The sequence below is a fragment of the Rattus norvegicus genome, chromosome 9 (assembly GCF_036323735.1).
Source record: "Rattus norvegicus strain BN/NHsdMcwi chromosome 9, GRCr8, whole genome shotgun sequence".
Taxonomy (NCBI): Eukaryota; Metazoa; Chordata; class Mammalia; order Rodentia; family Muridae; genus Rattus; species Rattus norvegicus.
Window position 1 is genome coordinate 68,103,190 of NC_086027.1, and position 16,011 is coordinate 68,119,200.

Genomic DNA, 16,011 nt, shown 5'->3' on the forward strand with positions numbered 1-16,011 from the left:
GGACACACACACTAGGAAATGCATCAGGTAAAACAGCCATGTCCTATATTCCCTCTCCAAATCAGCCACTACTAGCTGTGTGAAAGAGAAAACTATTATTCCACAAAACACTCCCCTACTCCACCTTTTTTCTAAAATATATTCTTTTAAATAGTTCACATACACATTCTCACTCATATGTGTATGGTTCAGTTCAAGCTTGGAGGTCAGAGGCTAGGTTGCAGCAATCAGTTCTTTTTCTCCACCATGTGGGTCATGGGGACCAGTCTCAGGTTGTCAGCCTGAGGGTGAGTGAGTGCCTTCACACAGAACCATCTCAGCAGCCCATCCATCTTGTACAGTAACGGACAGGTCATGTTCCATCTACCTGCTTTCCATCTGGTTGCCCAGGTGAATTATCCACTGTTGAGTGCTCAGAGGGTCTCCCTGGTCTGAACACACACTGATGCTCCATTCTGTATACTATGCTCTGTGGTTCTTCACGGAACCCACTGATCAGTCGCACAATTCCTGTTAGAGGACTGTATGGAACTCTGTGACATCCAGGTTACTGTCCTGGATGACCTCTGTGACACAGTTTACTGTCCTGGCATAGTCTTCTAACCTGGAGACAATGTAACAGTGATCTGGCTTTTGTCCCCCCAGTCTTCCTGGTCCACCTTACAACCTGTCTAAATCCTAGTATATTTTACATAGGTTGAAACACGTGGTAGCTCATTGTATCTTACCCTATCAATTTCAATACTCATCTGTAGCAAACAATTCGAACTACTTAATTTTTTAAAAAACACTGCTCTAGATTTATTTACTCTCATAAAATGAAATCCAAAATAAGAGTGGCCTAGTGGAATAGGAGTCTTTGCACTGCCCGATTGTCAGCGTTGAGGCAGAGACAATCCAGACTTGGGTCAGCCCTGCCCCTGCCCTGGGGTGCACATAGCACTGGTCTATCTGCTCTGAGATGGTGCGTTCCCCGCTGTCGTGATTATACCTCAGCCAGCAGGATGAGGACAGGGTGAAGAAAGGGCAAAGGGAGGGTAGAAGCCCCAGGAACGTCTTAGAACTTGATGAATAACCACTGTCCCTGCAGAACACTCGAGTCAAACATAAACCAACCCAGAATGACCTGTACGTAGAACTCAATTTTGCAAGCAGTGGTGGCACAGGAAGCAGAGGAAGGTGGTTCTCTATGAGTTTAAGACCAGACTAGTCTACAGAGCAGCTGGGGTTCCACAGAGAAACCCTGTCTTAAAAAACACAAAAACAACCCCCCCTTTCTTTTACAAACACAAAATAGTTTGCAATTTTGATTGAAACCAATGAATTTGAAGAAATGCTATCACCATAACTGAAGAATTAATTTAACCCAGCTAAATCTTACCAAGTCAGAAAATCATTTTATCAGCGCTAATCTTGCTTGTGACTCAGGAAACCACTACAACACACCACTCTTTGATTTTTATCTACACCCACATTCAAAGTCACTACATTCTTTCAGGGTTTTGTGTAGATTCAAATGTATGTTATGATGTTATTCCACATGCTCATGCTTAAATACACAGTATCTTATGATCAGCTCTTTTGTTTTGTGGTTTTCTGTTCGTTTGTTGTTTGTTTGCTTGGAGACAGAGTCCTATGTAGCTAGCCCACGCTGGCTTCAGACTTGCTGTATAGTCAAAGATAACCAGATGCTCTCATCCTCCGGTCTCCACCCCCAAGTGCTGGGATTACAGGCATGTGTGACCACGTCTGGCTTATGTGGTGCTGGGGACTGAACCCTGGACTTGACATGTACCAGACAAGCATTCTACCAGTTAATCTATATACTCAGCCCTATACCTTTCTCTCTACCTTATCCTTTTTTTTTATTTTTTTAAAGATTTATTTATTTACTTAATGTATATAATAAGCACACTGTAGCTGTCTTCAGACACACCCAACCCCATTACAGATGGTTGTGAGCCACCATGTGGTTGCTGGGAATTGAACTCAGGACCTCGGGAAGAGCAGTTGGTGCTCTTAACCGCTGAGCCATCTCTCCAGCCCTCTACCTTATCCTTTTAATTACTGGTAGGGCATCGTGTGGATTTAAATAATAACCTTACATGTTTAAGTGCCTTGGTTTGAACTGACCCGGAATGCAGGATTCTAGACAGGCATTATAGGGTAAAGAGGTGGGGAATATGAAAAGGTAATTAAAAGCTGTGTTATAAAGAAAGTGATTACCATGGATACCTGGAATGTACTCAGTACCTTAAAACTCAGCTTTGGGTCTTTGCGGTGGCTCAGCAAGAAAATGCATTTGTTGCCAAGCCTGATGACCTTGAACCCACTGGTAGGAGGGAACTTTTCAGTTCTCTCACTTCTACAAACACTCTGTGGCACTAGGGCTTCTACAAACATTTGCACACACAATTAATTAAATTGTAGTTAAATATTGTAATTAGAACATTTTAAGTATTTCCTTCTGCTTTAAAACAATTGCTATTACAAGTGCTGACCTCCTACCCACTTGGTTTGTTTTCTAGAATATTTTTCAATATGGAAATCCTGTAAAAGCCCGTGTGCAACCACGAGAAAATGCCTGCTGGCTTCTGCATCCAAGGTCCTCAGGACACTTAGTTTCACCTGAACTCCATGGCTCTACCCTTAAAAGATGGTACAGTCTGCTAGTGGACCACTTTGAAACAGACTACCCAAGTTTATCTGTGCAGATGCCGCAAGTGCCTTCAGAAATTGCAAGCAGACTCTTACCTGCAAGGATGGAAATACGGTGCTGCTCCTGTCAAGAGAGAAGCAAGCAGGAAACACGAGCCGGCAGTTAGCTGTCACAGTCACCTGATGCTCTAGATAAAAGCTCTGAACATCCTCTTTGACGTAATCCTGCCCTTGCAGCCTAACCGTGGCCCTCTAAGCCTGGGCAGGGCCCTTCGTATCCCTGCGTGGGAACATCTCATTTGCGTTATCCTCACTCACACTGGACGTCCACACTAGTACTATGCTCTGCTACAAGTCCTTAATATCGTTGACTGTTTCTAGATAACGAACACCAAACACCCCTTCAAGTTTTCTTTCCTACTTTAAATGTTTCTTTTTGAGACAGTCTCACGTAGCCCAGGTGAGCTCAGACGGTGTGTACGCCCACGCATAGCTGAAATGCCTTCGCCCTCCTTTCAGGGGCTCAGATGACAAAGGTGTGGCGCCATGTTCACTGGTTTTGTTTTTAACTTCAGTTTTTCAAGGCCTAATGCAGAGCTTATATGTGGGGCATATGCAGCAGGAAAGAGTAGGGGAGTCAAGAAGCTCTGGGTTGGAGTCCCAGCTCAGACACAAAGCAAATCACAGCTATTCACTGACAGGAAATGGGGAAGGGCCTGGACTGGTACATGAGGTGAGGGCTGATGTGACCAGGATCTCTTCATCAGTTACATGGGTGCTGGGCTTTCTAGTCACCGACAGTGCCTGGAGATTTAGGGGTTTTCACACACACGACCTGAAAATGTATTGTTTTAATTGCAACTGAAGAACTGCATGGAATAAGGAACACACAGTGGCCAGCAGCTTCACTTAAAACCGAAATAGAAGGTTCAACTTCTCAGAAATGAGATGGCGTGCTGTCCTTGGAGCATTTCTCTGGTTCTATTGTCTGAGTTTCCGTCAACTCTTTCTCTGAAGGAGGTAGATGTTCAATTACTTTGGCTTTACTAGCCAAATCTGGCATTTGTGTGTTGATTCACAAACTCAAAAATATGGGAAATGTGCAAAGGGAGAAAGAGTTGGGACCTCTTCACAGGGAGCAGCTCATCCTGGAGGAAGGCGGTTAGCAGAGATGTGGACAGTGCAATCCTCCCGCTACCCTTCCCAAGAGACAAACAAAGCCCATGATTGTTTTCCTTCAACACCTTTGTCCTTGGGTTATCAGGATCAGAATTCACTTGCTCTTTGCCAGCACACTGGCTTGTAGGGGCCTGACTCCTGAATTTAAGTGAGCTAAAACCCCATGGGGTCCTGAGTTCAGAGGCATGGATCACAATGTGGACAAAGAAATTCTGTGAGCTGAGCACCCTTTAAAGTTTAGTCTGTCCCATGATATTTCTTCTATAGTCATAGAACAGCTCCGTAGAGATGAATGTCATTTATTATGAAAACTGCTGTTACATTACAGCCAACATTCCAAAACAGTATGTTAACAAATGCTTGTCTTGATTATAAAGTAGCTCGGAAATCATGATCCTTTTCAAAAGTAGTTCCCACCTGCTGAGCATTTCACATGAGTCAGGACACTGCTCATCTAGAGTCCAGCAGATGAGACACAAGAGCACCTGTGACATCTACACAGCTATGAGTGTTACTGCTACAACGTAAACCAACAACCCACAAGAGGATGTTTGTAAAAAAGCAAATCGTGGCTATGCTGTGTGTCAATACTTTTGAGGTGGGAGAATCCCAAGTGCTTCTGTCCTTCCTTCCCCTCTGAGTTCAGTGAGAGGCAGAGGGAGGGAGGACATGAACACTGGGCTGAGGACCACTGCAGCTCCCTGCTTCCTCACACTTCCCAATCTTCAGTCTCCACATGAAGCTTGTGCTAAGAAGCTCATGGGCCTCCTGGGAATGAGTGCAGTCTGCCTCGGATCGGTGAGGTTTGTAGCAGCTCAGGGCATCAGTGTTTGCATTCCAGTGTTCTTTTTAGTCAGCAGGCAGAAGACCCTATTTGGATGCATTCCCCGTGGGAACCAGGATGTTGTTGGCACCCTGTGGGAGGTCTCTGACCACAAATGCCCTGGTGGAGGGGCTTACAAAAGGTTAAAACTACAGTTTAAAATTTCTCCTTCTTCCCCCCTAGCAAAGTAGCATGCTGCACATGTGCCTGCAAGAGGTCTAGGAAGGCAAGGTATGGCTGCTTCAGCTTCAAGTAAAGCCTGCTCCTTGCCAAAGGGTATGGGGTAACTGCAAATGGATTTAGACAAACCAGGAGCTTAAAAACAGTCAACTTCTTTTCACCTAAGCAGCTGTCCTGGAAATGTTTCCTGGAACTCCATGGAGCTGGAACTTTCACTATAGGAAAGGGTAACCAGTTTCCTTTTCCAAGTAGAGGTGTGGATCTCAGCACAGGTCAAAGACTGTCTACTCTGTCCCTATTCCCTTTTCCAGTCTCCATTTGAATGATACAGTATGTTTCCCATGCTGGGCTCTAATTATTAGTAAGGCTCAGAAATTACAACAGAAATAACACAGAAGTCCATTCCAATTTCAACACTGTTGTCTTTTGCCCCCATCAGACTCCAGATGGTGCTGGAGCTTCCGCAGCGGATAATCCCATCCTCAAGCTGTCAGGTGCCCTAGTTAAGCTTCTCACGCTGAATCTGGTAGTAACAGGCCTGAAAAATCAAAACAAATTCAAATTCACCTTTTTAAGACTAGGGAAAGAACAATCCCTCACTGCAGGCCTCACTGTCTTACTCACCAAGCTCTCCCTGACCTCATTGCTCCAGCCAATGGCTATGGGTAGCCTAATCGTAATGAACAAGAACAAAAACTTACACCCTTCCCCTCTATTTTGAAATGGAGACTATTATCAGTCATGTGCTGGTCTTTACTGATTAGAATGAGACCACCCGACCACCTACTAGTGACTGGGAAGTCTGAAGGCACACAAGGACAGTGTGATCAGAGCTCCTTGACTTTTACTAAGCAGGGGCTAAGCCTCACACACCTCATAGCAAGTCAGAATTTCCAAGACTGCATTTCTGAGAAGCATCTCCACCGATCCCACAGTTCTTGTGTGCTTAGGATTCACAGACTGCAATGAACGCAAACCAGGGTGGTATAATTTCCACTCCACCTCTTAGGATAAACACCAGGGAGTGGGACTCCAAGTCAACACACCAGCACTGTGCCAAGACAATCTTGCAACTGTTCTTAAGAGAGCAGCCTAACTACTTTCTGCCCTGTTACCAGCAATGTGGGAAAGGGCCCCTCTATAAACCGGAACAGTTCTGCTGGTATTTTAGGCCCGATCTTCAGTCTGGACGTCTATGGCCTTGAGTGAGCCTGAGCATCTGTCCTCATGGAGGTTTACTGATTTCCCTGGGAACACTTCATAGCGACACTGTCAAGTCAGCTGTACACATGTTACCACCGACTTGCTCTTCACCTCCTCCTAAAAGTTACTCTGGGCCATGAACCTGACGTTCAGTTCTAAGGTTTTTGACCCATTTCAATAGACAGGTCTTTCCTTTGCTCATCTAATCTCTACAGACCCTACCTCCCAAACTGCTACACACTTCAATAATACCTTTTAAAAAATCTATTAAGTAATTTATATTTTCCGGTTTTAGTTTGCATCTTTCTTTTCTGGTATGCAAATTGCACTACTGTATTGTTAATGTGAACATTATCCTTCCCATTAGGGACTGCCCATTCATGTGACCATAACACGCTACTTCATATGAAAAATATATTTTTATAAGATTTTATTACCTGGCAGGGTAGGGCTGACTTGTCCTAATTTAATACATGGTTTTAGAAATAACAAATATTCTAAAGGTATTTAGTCTACACAGAAAGGCAACTCAGACCCAGAAAGACAAGTATGATATGTATTTGCTTATACGTAGATGTTAGCTACTTAATAGCTAATCATTGATAAGCAGGATACTTCTCCACAGATTAAGTATAGAGGGACTAGGGTAGGGATGGATCTCCCTGGAAGGGGAGATAGAATAGTTATGGATGGGGGAGGGGGCTAGAACAGGAGGACAACACAGTAAGGGATAGAAGGGACTGAAAGAGGGGTACAGGAAGGACAGCTAAAACTAAAGGCCATTTGAGGGTCCCATGGATGGACACACACACACACACACACACACACACACACACACACACACACACACAAAGGCAATTTAAATGAAATCACCCAAGTTACAGGGGAGACAGAGCCCCAAATGGACATTTCTTGTCACCAAATGAAGCTTTCAATACCAGGAATGGCTCCAGGCCAGAGCGACCCATGGGAAGGCCCCAGCCCCTTCACAACTCAGGCAATTGCCAAGGCCATTGGAAGTTCTTCACAACCTGAGGTTGAGACCCTACTGCTCAAGACAATACTTACACAACTCACTGAACATGGAGGGCTTGAGCTGGTGCCTGCCTAGAGCTACCTCTAGTGGCTAGTGCTCAGGGCTCTGCACTCCCAAAGGAGAAGGGCAAACACCAACCCTGCAACCCTCTGCTCAACAAGAGTGACCTGTCTGTAGGATATGCTGGTGCAATGGTGGCACAAATCTGTGGGAGTGACAAGCCACTGTCTGATCTGAGTTGAGCCACTCCATGGTGCAACCCACGCACAGTGCTGTTTCGTGGCTGAGAACCTGAGCCTACACAGGCCGAGCCTACATAGGTCCTCAGCCTAGAGAACACCAAAGTACAGCTGCTGGCTGAAGGAGCATAGTAATAAAATGACTCTCAATGACATGCTGCCACACTCATCATCTGTGCCTTGCACAGCCACCATCACAAAAGCTTCCTGCAGCAGATGGGAACAAATATAGAGACCCGCAGCCCAGTGTAGAATATAGAAACTACTGTTATCTAAATCAAGGTGTGTAAGCTATAAAAACATATAACCAACTGCCTGTTATTCCCTAATTAACTACATGCAGCTGACCGAATCCTTTGTCCTCTATCACTGTGAGCTCCAGACCTAATGTCTACAAGAATAAATTAGGAACCTTGAAGCCACATGCCCTGGATACAGCCAAATCTCCAACGGGCACTCCCTAGCCTAACCTGTAATGTCCAAATACAAGTGGGTAACCCTGCAGCTCCCCCTCACTTTGTGTTCCCATCCTTTCAAAATGCTGTACAAACTCCCTTCAGGAATGAGGTTCAGATCCAGAACTGGACACCATCCTGAGCTTTCCTTTTTAAGCTTCCATTTCTAAAGTGAGTTTTCTTGGCTCCACCCCAAACCCAACAACACCTGCTTGATTTTTAACAAGAGACAGAAACTATGTGGCTCTGGATGGAAACTGGAAAGAATAGGGAGAGGGGAAACCATAATCAGAATATATTGTATTTAGGATCTTTTTTTAATAAAAGAAAAAAATAAAGTCTACACTGAATTTTTCCATAAAGAAGAAAGTAGGTCCTGTATAGCAGCTCACACTTGCAATCGCAGCCCTTGGGAAGAACTGGCAGGAAGGTGACTAGATGTTGCAGGCCATCTTGGAAATAAACAAGCCCCCACCAAAAGAGAAACCAAAGAATAACATACAGAGAAGGTTCCCAAGCGATTTACAGTAGGTAAAGGAGGACAGACTTCATGAGAACTGCTCAGTGATGCGCTCACCTTCAAGGTGGTGAACATTATGCCTTGCTCCCCATGCTGGAGATAGGGGTCCATCAGATCCTCAATGAGATGAACTTCAGAGCCTAAATTCCGAATCCTGTCCCAGACAAAAAAAGGATGGGAAGTTCATTCTGCCTCTAAGTGGACCGTCCTTTTGAATCAACTGATGATGGCAGACAAAGACCAGCTTAACCCAAGTGAAATTCTGTTCTGATAGGAGCAGACAGTTACCATCAGTTCAAGAGGAGCAGACTTGGTAAACAACAAAGATGTCAGAAAAGACTGGATACCTGGCCCGCAGCACCACGTATAAGAAGACAGGGAACAAGTCATCCATGGACCAAAGGAAGTCCTCCTGCAGCGACGCCAGCACACTCTGAGAGATTTCTTCGAAGGTCTGCTGGATCACTTTAAGTTTGTCTGATGGAGTAAATGTTGTGCTGTTGTGAAAACAAAGTATAAAGAGATATCCTATGATTTTCCGAATAGAGTCATCTCTTACTTATTAAAAAGAAATAGCTCCTCTAGGTCACATGCCTCACATTAGACACACTAGGCAACCAGAATGTGGAGGGATGGCCTGGACTCCTACAATGTTTGGGAAAAGGAGCCTGCAGCTGTCAGAGCTCTGGTGGGAGACCCTGACTGTTTCCTTTGCCCTGGTGGAATCCCTCTTCAGAATGAAAAGTTGGCTAAACATAAGTGTACACAGACAACATAAGCTCATCTTAGAGAAAAGGAGCCCAGATGTTTCCAAAGACACTTTCTGATCTGCACATTTATTCTGACAACATTTAGGAGTGGGAAGGAGAAAAATATAGCAAGATCCTGTCTGGGAAAAAAAATGGAGAGAAAGGGGGTGGGGATTGTGTTCTTTCTCCTCTCCCAGTACAGGAAGCACTACTTTCATTTGTCTGACTGTTCAACAGCGTAAGGCCGTTACCTGATCTGCTGCAGACATTCTACTGCAGATGCAAAACAAGCATCCTTTGTGGATGGCAGTACCTGCATAGGGAGAATGAGTGTCAGAAGAGAGGCACCTTCCATAACAAGAAAATGAACCATCCTGGGGAGGACCCAGCCTGCTGGGGAGGTCAGGCATTAACATGAGCACTGCTCACACAAAATGCAATCCTTCACAGCAAAGAAAAGCACGTTTGATAAGAAACTAAAGTCCACACTACCTTTTTACTCTCTCCAAGGATTGACAAGGTTGCTGGCCAGAATTTCCTACAATGAAACCATAAATTGTCAGCATAAGACATCAGTATGGCAGACGCACCCCTTATAAAGGTGACAGTTATCTTGGTTTCCCTGCTGTCATCAACAACAACAACTTGTCTCCAACTTGGTTCTGGGTTTTATGTTTTTTACTTACCTTTCCCCTAAGTTTTAGTAAACATCCTGGAAATGGCTTAATAGTATGAACAAGAATTCCTGAGAAGAAGCTATATCTGGCTGCGAATGAGGACTCCCGGAAGGAGTCTATGTCTGCAGAGAATAATGGCTGACTGGAAACTCAGTGCCAAGGGATTGGAATTTGTAGGTTCAAAGGCTAATTACTTTATCTTGGCTAATTTTAGCCTTCTAGAATAGCCACTCCTGGCTCTAAATCTGAAAAAACACCTAATGGTAATAAATAAAAACCTCTTAGAAGCTTTTGATTTAGCAGAACACTTTTCCAGAAATCCAGGAGTTAAGAGTGTCATGAGATGGTATCTTGAGCCTATAAAGTAGTTGAGAGGTAGCAGCACATCCGCAGCCCTCCCACGCTGTCTCGATGTGTCCGCCTCTCTGGTGTACCCAGTACGTTCTAAACTCTCCTCCACTGATGCCCTTCTGTTCTGAAGACCATAAAAACCGCTTCCATGTTACGGCAAGATGGGATGACCTAAGTCTGTGCTCCTAATGCCTGTCACTTCGAAGGGCTCTATCATGAACTACCTCTTACTCGCTTCAAGACGGGAGCTGCGGTTTCTCATGTTGGCAATAGCAGCTACTATATCCAAGGGGCTTTATCATAGTATAACCTCAATCTACATCCAATAATCACATGCTACAGCCCAGAATATGTCCATTTACCTGTATCACGTTTTTATTACTAAATTATTAAATTACTAAATTATTCCATTGAAAAAAATGGCTTCCCAATAGAGACATGCACATTTTTTGATAGTGCGAGTACATGGCTCTGGAGTGGGCTGCATTAACACTCTAGGAAAGGATGATAATCATTCCCTAGAAAGAACCCATGGTCTGAGACAATAAGAACACTTTTAAATCTAAAACTTTAAATTGCAAATGATGGGGGGGAAGGATAAAAGACAAGAAACACCAAAGATTTAAAGCAATTACCTTTTTGTAAGGAATGGGAGTATAAACTACACATCTTTATTAGGTAAGGTGAGCTATTTAGTTTATACATGATAATGTAAGAAAAAGCATGTTCAGATGGATAAGCGACTTCATAACCATCTTGGAATCCTCTCAGAAATGAAGACCACGAGTCCTGCTATGTGCTGACAGGCAGAAGAGTAAGCTGAGAAACCACACAAGCCCACATAAGTAGATGCCGATAAATTCTTGGCAGTGCTGAAGGATTTTTCAATTCAAACTTTTGGTTCTGCTCACCACTACAGTACCTACCTCTGTACTCCAAGAAAGCCCAGGAGAGCAATATCTGGCTGCTTGTTTAGTCGAAGCACACATTCCCAGTAAATGTCTTCCTCTCGGTCATTGTCCAGGGCATAGAGCATGAAGAGAGGCGGGTAGAGCCGAGGCAGCAGCACCGGAAGCAGTAAGCCAGAACTTGTTACTACATAACTACAAACAGGAAGTGGGAAGGCAGGCACATTAACACTCGTCAGAGATGGAGCTTCCGTATGGACTGCAAGGTTCACAGGACGTGCTGCTTTATATGCCTGTCCGGAACCAACTGCCAATTCTTTTAGATGACCAGAAACCAAACTGAGAATCTCTCTGGAGTCCATCTTGAGGCTGCTCTGGAAGGGTCACCTAACTCAGCACAAGTTGTCTTTGCTCAGCAGCCCTCATGAGTAACCATGTGTGGCTGTTCCCTTCCTGAGAGCAGCTAGGACCATGAGTGACCTCAGAAGGGGTCACTGAGGAAATGGACCGGGTCTGGGGAAAGCAGCCACCTTTGAGGTTCTTTGGGAGTCCAAGCAGCCTGCATACCACTCCTTCACCACCTCACCCGGGTCAACTCACCCTGGCTCTGGTGACTCGGATCTGGAATCTGATTTCCCAGTGCAGAAGGATCTTCTTCCAGTGGGCAGAGGAGCAGAGAGAGGAACTGTGCTGCCCTCTTCAGGAAGCTCAGGAAACAAGAACCTAAGTGAAAATGGAAAACAAACCCTAAGCTCTAGGTCCAGGGCAGTTGAATACAGTAAATATGAACTTCCAACAGCTAATCTACCTAAGGGCCTATGAAAGGAGTTTAGCTATTTTATTTTAGCTCCTTGGGAGTTTCAGATGATGCGTCCTACAGACTGGGAATGGAGTGACTGAGAAACAGTTCCAAAACCCTTCCCAAGCAGGGGTTTATCTGCCTAAGGAACTGTCTACCCAAGGTCAACTTGCAGCAGCTCTAATCAGAAACTCAATATAACCCCAAGTGAACAACAGAGATCTCAATGTAAATTTCAAAACTCTTCTAAATGCAGACTTGCTGAAAGTTAATTCTTCAAATGATAAGGGACTAAATTATTGACTATTTCCTGGGTTTGCTTTTTGTCCATGCCTTTATTTTTATTCTAGAGAAGTGGTTCTCAACTTGTGCGACAGGAGTCCCACATCAGATAGTTATGCTACAATTCATAACAGTAGCAAAATTACAGTTGTGAAGTAGCAACAGAGTCATTTGGGGGGTGAGGGAGGGGTCACCACAACAGGAGGAACTATATTAACAGGTTTCAGCATTAGGAAGGTTGGGAACCAGCCTTCGTGGGTTTTATCTCTGATTTCCAGTATGTTGCTGGGCCTACCATGTTTACTGTCTGGTTTATTTCAAAGACTTAAGACTTTCAAAGGCAGCTTGTAATTTTCTCTGTTTTTTTGTGGAGTTACATCTTGCCATCCACCTCTGATCTCTTTATAGTTGGGAATACCAAAAAAAACAAAGTAAAGAAAGTTCTTTTTAGGGCACATACCCAGCCAAGGCTGGAGCTGAAACACTCCACTGCAGGGACGCTTTTCACAGACATGCTGCTCCTCAGAACCTGACACGGAGCACTCTGAACTTGGGAATATAGGGCATTTCTGGGGCAAACTCCTAAGTGACTCCGTAGAGAACTCGTTCATTAGTTTAAAACCTAGCTCACAAACTGCAGCTGGCTGCTGCCAGAGTCTCTTCTCTACGACAGTTCCTGGTGCATTTAACCGTGTGTCGTCTCTCAGTACTTCCTGGTCAGTCAGGTGTCCAGACCTGACCCAGCAAACACTTCATTCCAGCTTCTGCCTCACTGTCTTTCTTTGCTGTTCTTTGCAGAGATAATCTCACTGATATACTGCATGTGCTATCTGCTCTTCCTTACAGTAGTTCATTCGCTGAAGCCTCTTCTTTTCTCAGTGTTTTTGTTTGGTTTAGACTGTAGGGCTCATCTGGCTCCTGCTGATTAGATGAGTGTATGTGGTGCTGTTGTGAAGGGACAGGACTGGATATCATTAGAGAATGAACTGTAATGAACTCTATTGTGTGGTTAAGGTTTTAGAGGCATGGTTAAGCCAAGAAGTTAAATACAAATATAACTACTGTATTTTACAGCAAACTAGACTTAGAAAACCAGAGTTTATTTTAGCCTTCAGTAATATTAAATGAGAACACGTATAAGGTAGTAAGTATCATATGAACAATTAAAAATGCACTTCCACTATTGAGTCTATTTATGGATCTGTAGCATAACGCCATTTTTGGATGACTACTTCCAATGATAAAGGGGGACACTTGAGCACCTCACAAGGCTGCAACATCTAGACTCAGGTTAAAGCTGCCACAGTATTAACAGAACACTCTGCAGCTTTCGAACATCAGTGTAACGATCTTACCTCACAAGTTGGAAAATCCTCTTGAGATAAGACTTAATCTCCTTCACAGCTTCCTGCAGTAACCGACGGTTGGCCCCTACGCCCACATAAGTCATTCTATACACTGCAACCAGGGTCTCCACAAGCCTGCCCAGTGGGTGCAGAGGAGTGTCACAGGCCTGAAACCAGAAGCAGGGAAGACGATCAACAGGCAGCAAGAGCAATAACGCAGAAACCAGTTAATAATAAACTATTTCCACAGTGTCAGGAGTCAGTCTGGGGTCAGGAAAGCCCAAATACCTTAGCTTTTCAAATCTTTAGTCTATTGGAGTTGTACGGAGCTGGGGTCAGGAATACTTGTTGTGAGATGGGTCCCACACTGTGACCAGCAGGGGCAATGTCAGTTCTTGTGTTTCTTCAAGGTAACATTGCATACACATCCTATGACATGTTTTATTTTTGCTTTTCTTCTTATATATTTTAAAGTTTTCTTTAAAAGTGATGTGTGTGATAGCGTGCAGACACCCAGAGGCCAAAGCCTCAGAAGCCCGGGGTAGCCGCTGTGGGCAGTTGCAGGCAGTCTGATGTGGGTGTTGGGAGAACTCAGGTCCTCTGCTCTCAACTACTGAGCCAGCGCTCCAGCACCTACTCTTCTTTTGTAGTTTGCTTTGGAAACAGGGTCCTGGTATGTAGCTTAGGTTAGCCTCAAACTTGTGATTGATCCTCATGCCTTAGCTTCCCATGGGCTAAGATTACAGGGATGTGCTTGGCTGATTTGTGTTAAGTTTAATGTTGAAATCTTTCTTGTGATGGTACTCTACACCAAGAATTCCGTTTTTGGCCTTTTTTAATGGCTCAGGTTTTTTACAGAGGAGGATTATGGCTAACAATATTGTACAACTCAAGACAGACAGAAGAAAGGACTTTGTTTTTCATCACAAAGATATCTAAGTATCCTGAATTGATCAATATAAATAAAATATATAAATCTATGAGAATGTTATACTGTTTCATATAAAATGTAATTATTATCTATCAATTACAAACAAACTAAATTAAAGCATAGTGGCTAAAACCTATAGTCTCTGCATTTGAGAGGCTCAGGCAGGAGCATTGCCCTGAGCTCAAGGCCAACCTGGGCTACACAGTGAGACCATTTTTTTTTTAAAAAGTCAGAGATTTAGCAAACGAAACAGAGAAAGTAAAACCAACATTAGGTTAACACTTGAATGATGATTGTGTTTGTTTTGGAGAGTCTACAGGTGGAGTAGAGATGAGACAAGGCTTCATGTAGCTCAACCTGGCTACATATTTTTTTAGCAGATGGCCTAGAAGTCCTGGTCCCTTCCATGAGCTGAGATTTCGGGTGTACATGACCACACCCAGTTCTACAGCTGTTTGATCACTAATTCACAAAGCCGAGGTCGTTCTGACTTGTTTACCTTTATTAAATACTTCTTGATATCATCATATTTCTCCACAGAGAAGGCGCCAACGTGCTGGGGAATGTACTCCAAACTCTCCAGGGTCTGAGTCTGTGAACGGCTTAGTATTTCTGGACTGTGAAGAGGAAGAGAAAAGGCCAGCATCATGTTAGAAAGCAGAACAGTTGTAAGTGTGCACCTCAGTCACCAACTGAGGAGGAAGTGGACCCACCTCGCTCACCACGAGCATCCAACCGACCTAGCACGGGCCTAGCACACTCATCACTAGCAGCTGACCTGAAGTTACACAATCTACTTAAAATGTTACTGGCTGACTGCTACTCCGAGCATAATATTCACCTGAGGTACTTCCCATAATGTCCTGCTACTCAAATGTGAATCAAAGAAGCATAAAACCAAAAGATTTCTAAAAATCAAATGTAGCAGCTATACACAAAGATCAAAGTAAGCACTTCTTTGTGTTTTAAATTTTTAGGTATATTTTGTGTTCAAATGTTTTACCTGAAAAAAAAATATATGTCTATATGTCTGCATGCATCATATGTGTGCATATGACCACAGGTGCCAGAGGAGGATCCTATCCCTGAGAACTGGAGTTAGAGACAGTGAGAGCCACCATGGGGTCTTCCACAAGAGCAGCCTCTTGCAAACCTGTGTCCTCTTTCCAGCAGCACACCCTGGGGTTTTAACAGTGAGGTTCAGAGCACACTCGGGACTGTTCCAGGGGGACTCCGTGTACATGCTCAGTAAGGAAGACAGTCTGATGGAGAAAGGACAAAAGCTAAAGAAGAACGGTCGAAGTCCATCCGTAGTTTTCTCTTAGTGCTTAGAAATGTTGGGCCATTTGTCCCCGGGCTGCAGGCTCTGGCTTACACACTGCACACGCCCACTGTGGGGCTCTGTGTGTGGTGCCCACTTTTCTCTGGCCACTGTCACGATCTCCCTCTTTGAATGTGACTGTGAGCTTCAGAACACACTTAGCTCCTCAGTTTGCAGGTTCATCTTTTACTGAACCTTGAGCCTTTCTCAACCATTGTTGGGAAACTGAAAAATGTTCACATGCCTTATCATTATTATTTCTCCTGTTCTAGAATTCTGTGGGTTTTGTATCCTCTGGAAGCGTGTACATTGGTCTTAACCACTGAGCCATCTGTGCCGTTCTTCTCTTCTAGA

At 44.1% G+C, this 16,011-nt stretch overlaps 1 protein-coding gene across 4 annotated transcripts in view; it reads right to left on the reverse strand.

Annotated features, from left to right (window-relative positions):
* Positions 1–4,120: 4,120 nt before the first annotated feature.
* Positions 4,121–16,011, reverse strand: part of Als2 (alsin Rho guanine nucleotide exchange factor ALS2) — a 72,883-nt gene continuing 60,992 nt past the window's right edge. For 3 of the 4 annotated variants that reach the window (XM_017596517.3, XM_063267376.1, XM_006245001.5), the window contains 9 exons: positions 14,836–14,953; positions 13,415–13,572; positions 11,579–11,701; positions 10,997–11,173; positions 9,535–9,580; positions 9,294–9,355; positions 8,641–8,790; positions 8,351–8,447; positions 4,121–5,378 (listed from right to left, as the gene is read on the reverse strand). In XM_017596517.3, the coding sequence (XP_017452006.1) occupies positions 5,340–5,378; positions 8,351–8,447; positions 8,641–8,790; positions 9,294–9,355; positions 9,535–9,580; positions 10,997–11,173; positions 11,579–11,701; positions 13,415–13,572; positions 14,836–14,953 (970 nt within the window). In that variant the 3' untranslated portion in view covers positions 4,121–5,339. The remainder of the gene's footprint in view (positions 5,379–8,350; positions 8,448–8,640; positions 8,791–9,293; positions 9,356–9,534; positions 9,581–10,996; positions 11,174–11,578; positions 11,702–13,414; positions 13,573–14,835; positions 14,954–16,011) is intronic. The other variant, NM_001013413.1, reaches the window with a different exon arrangement.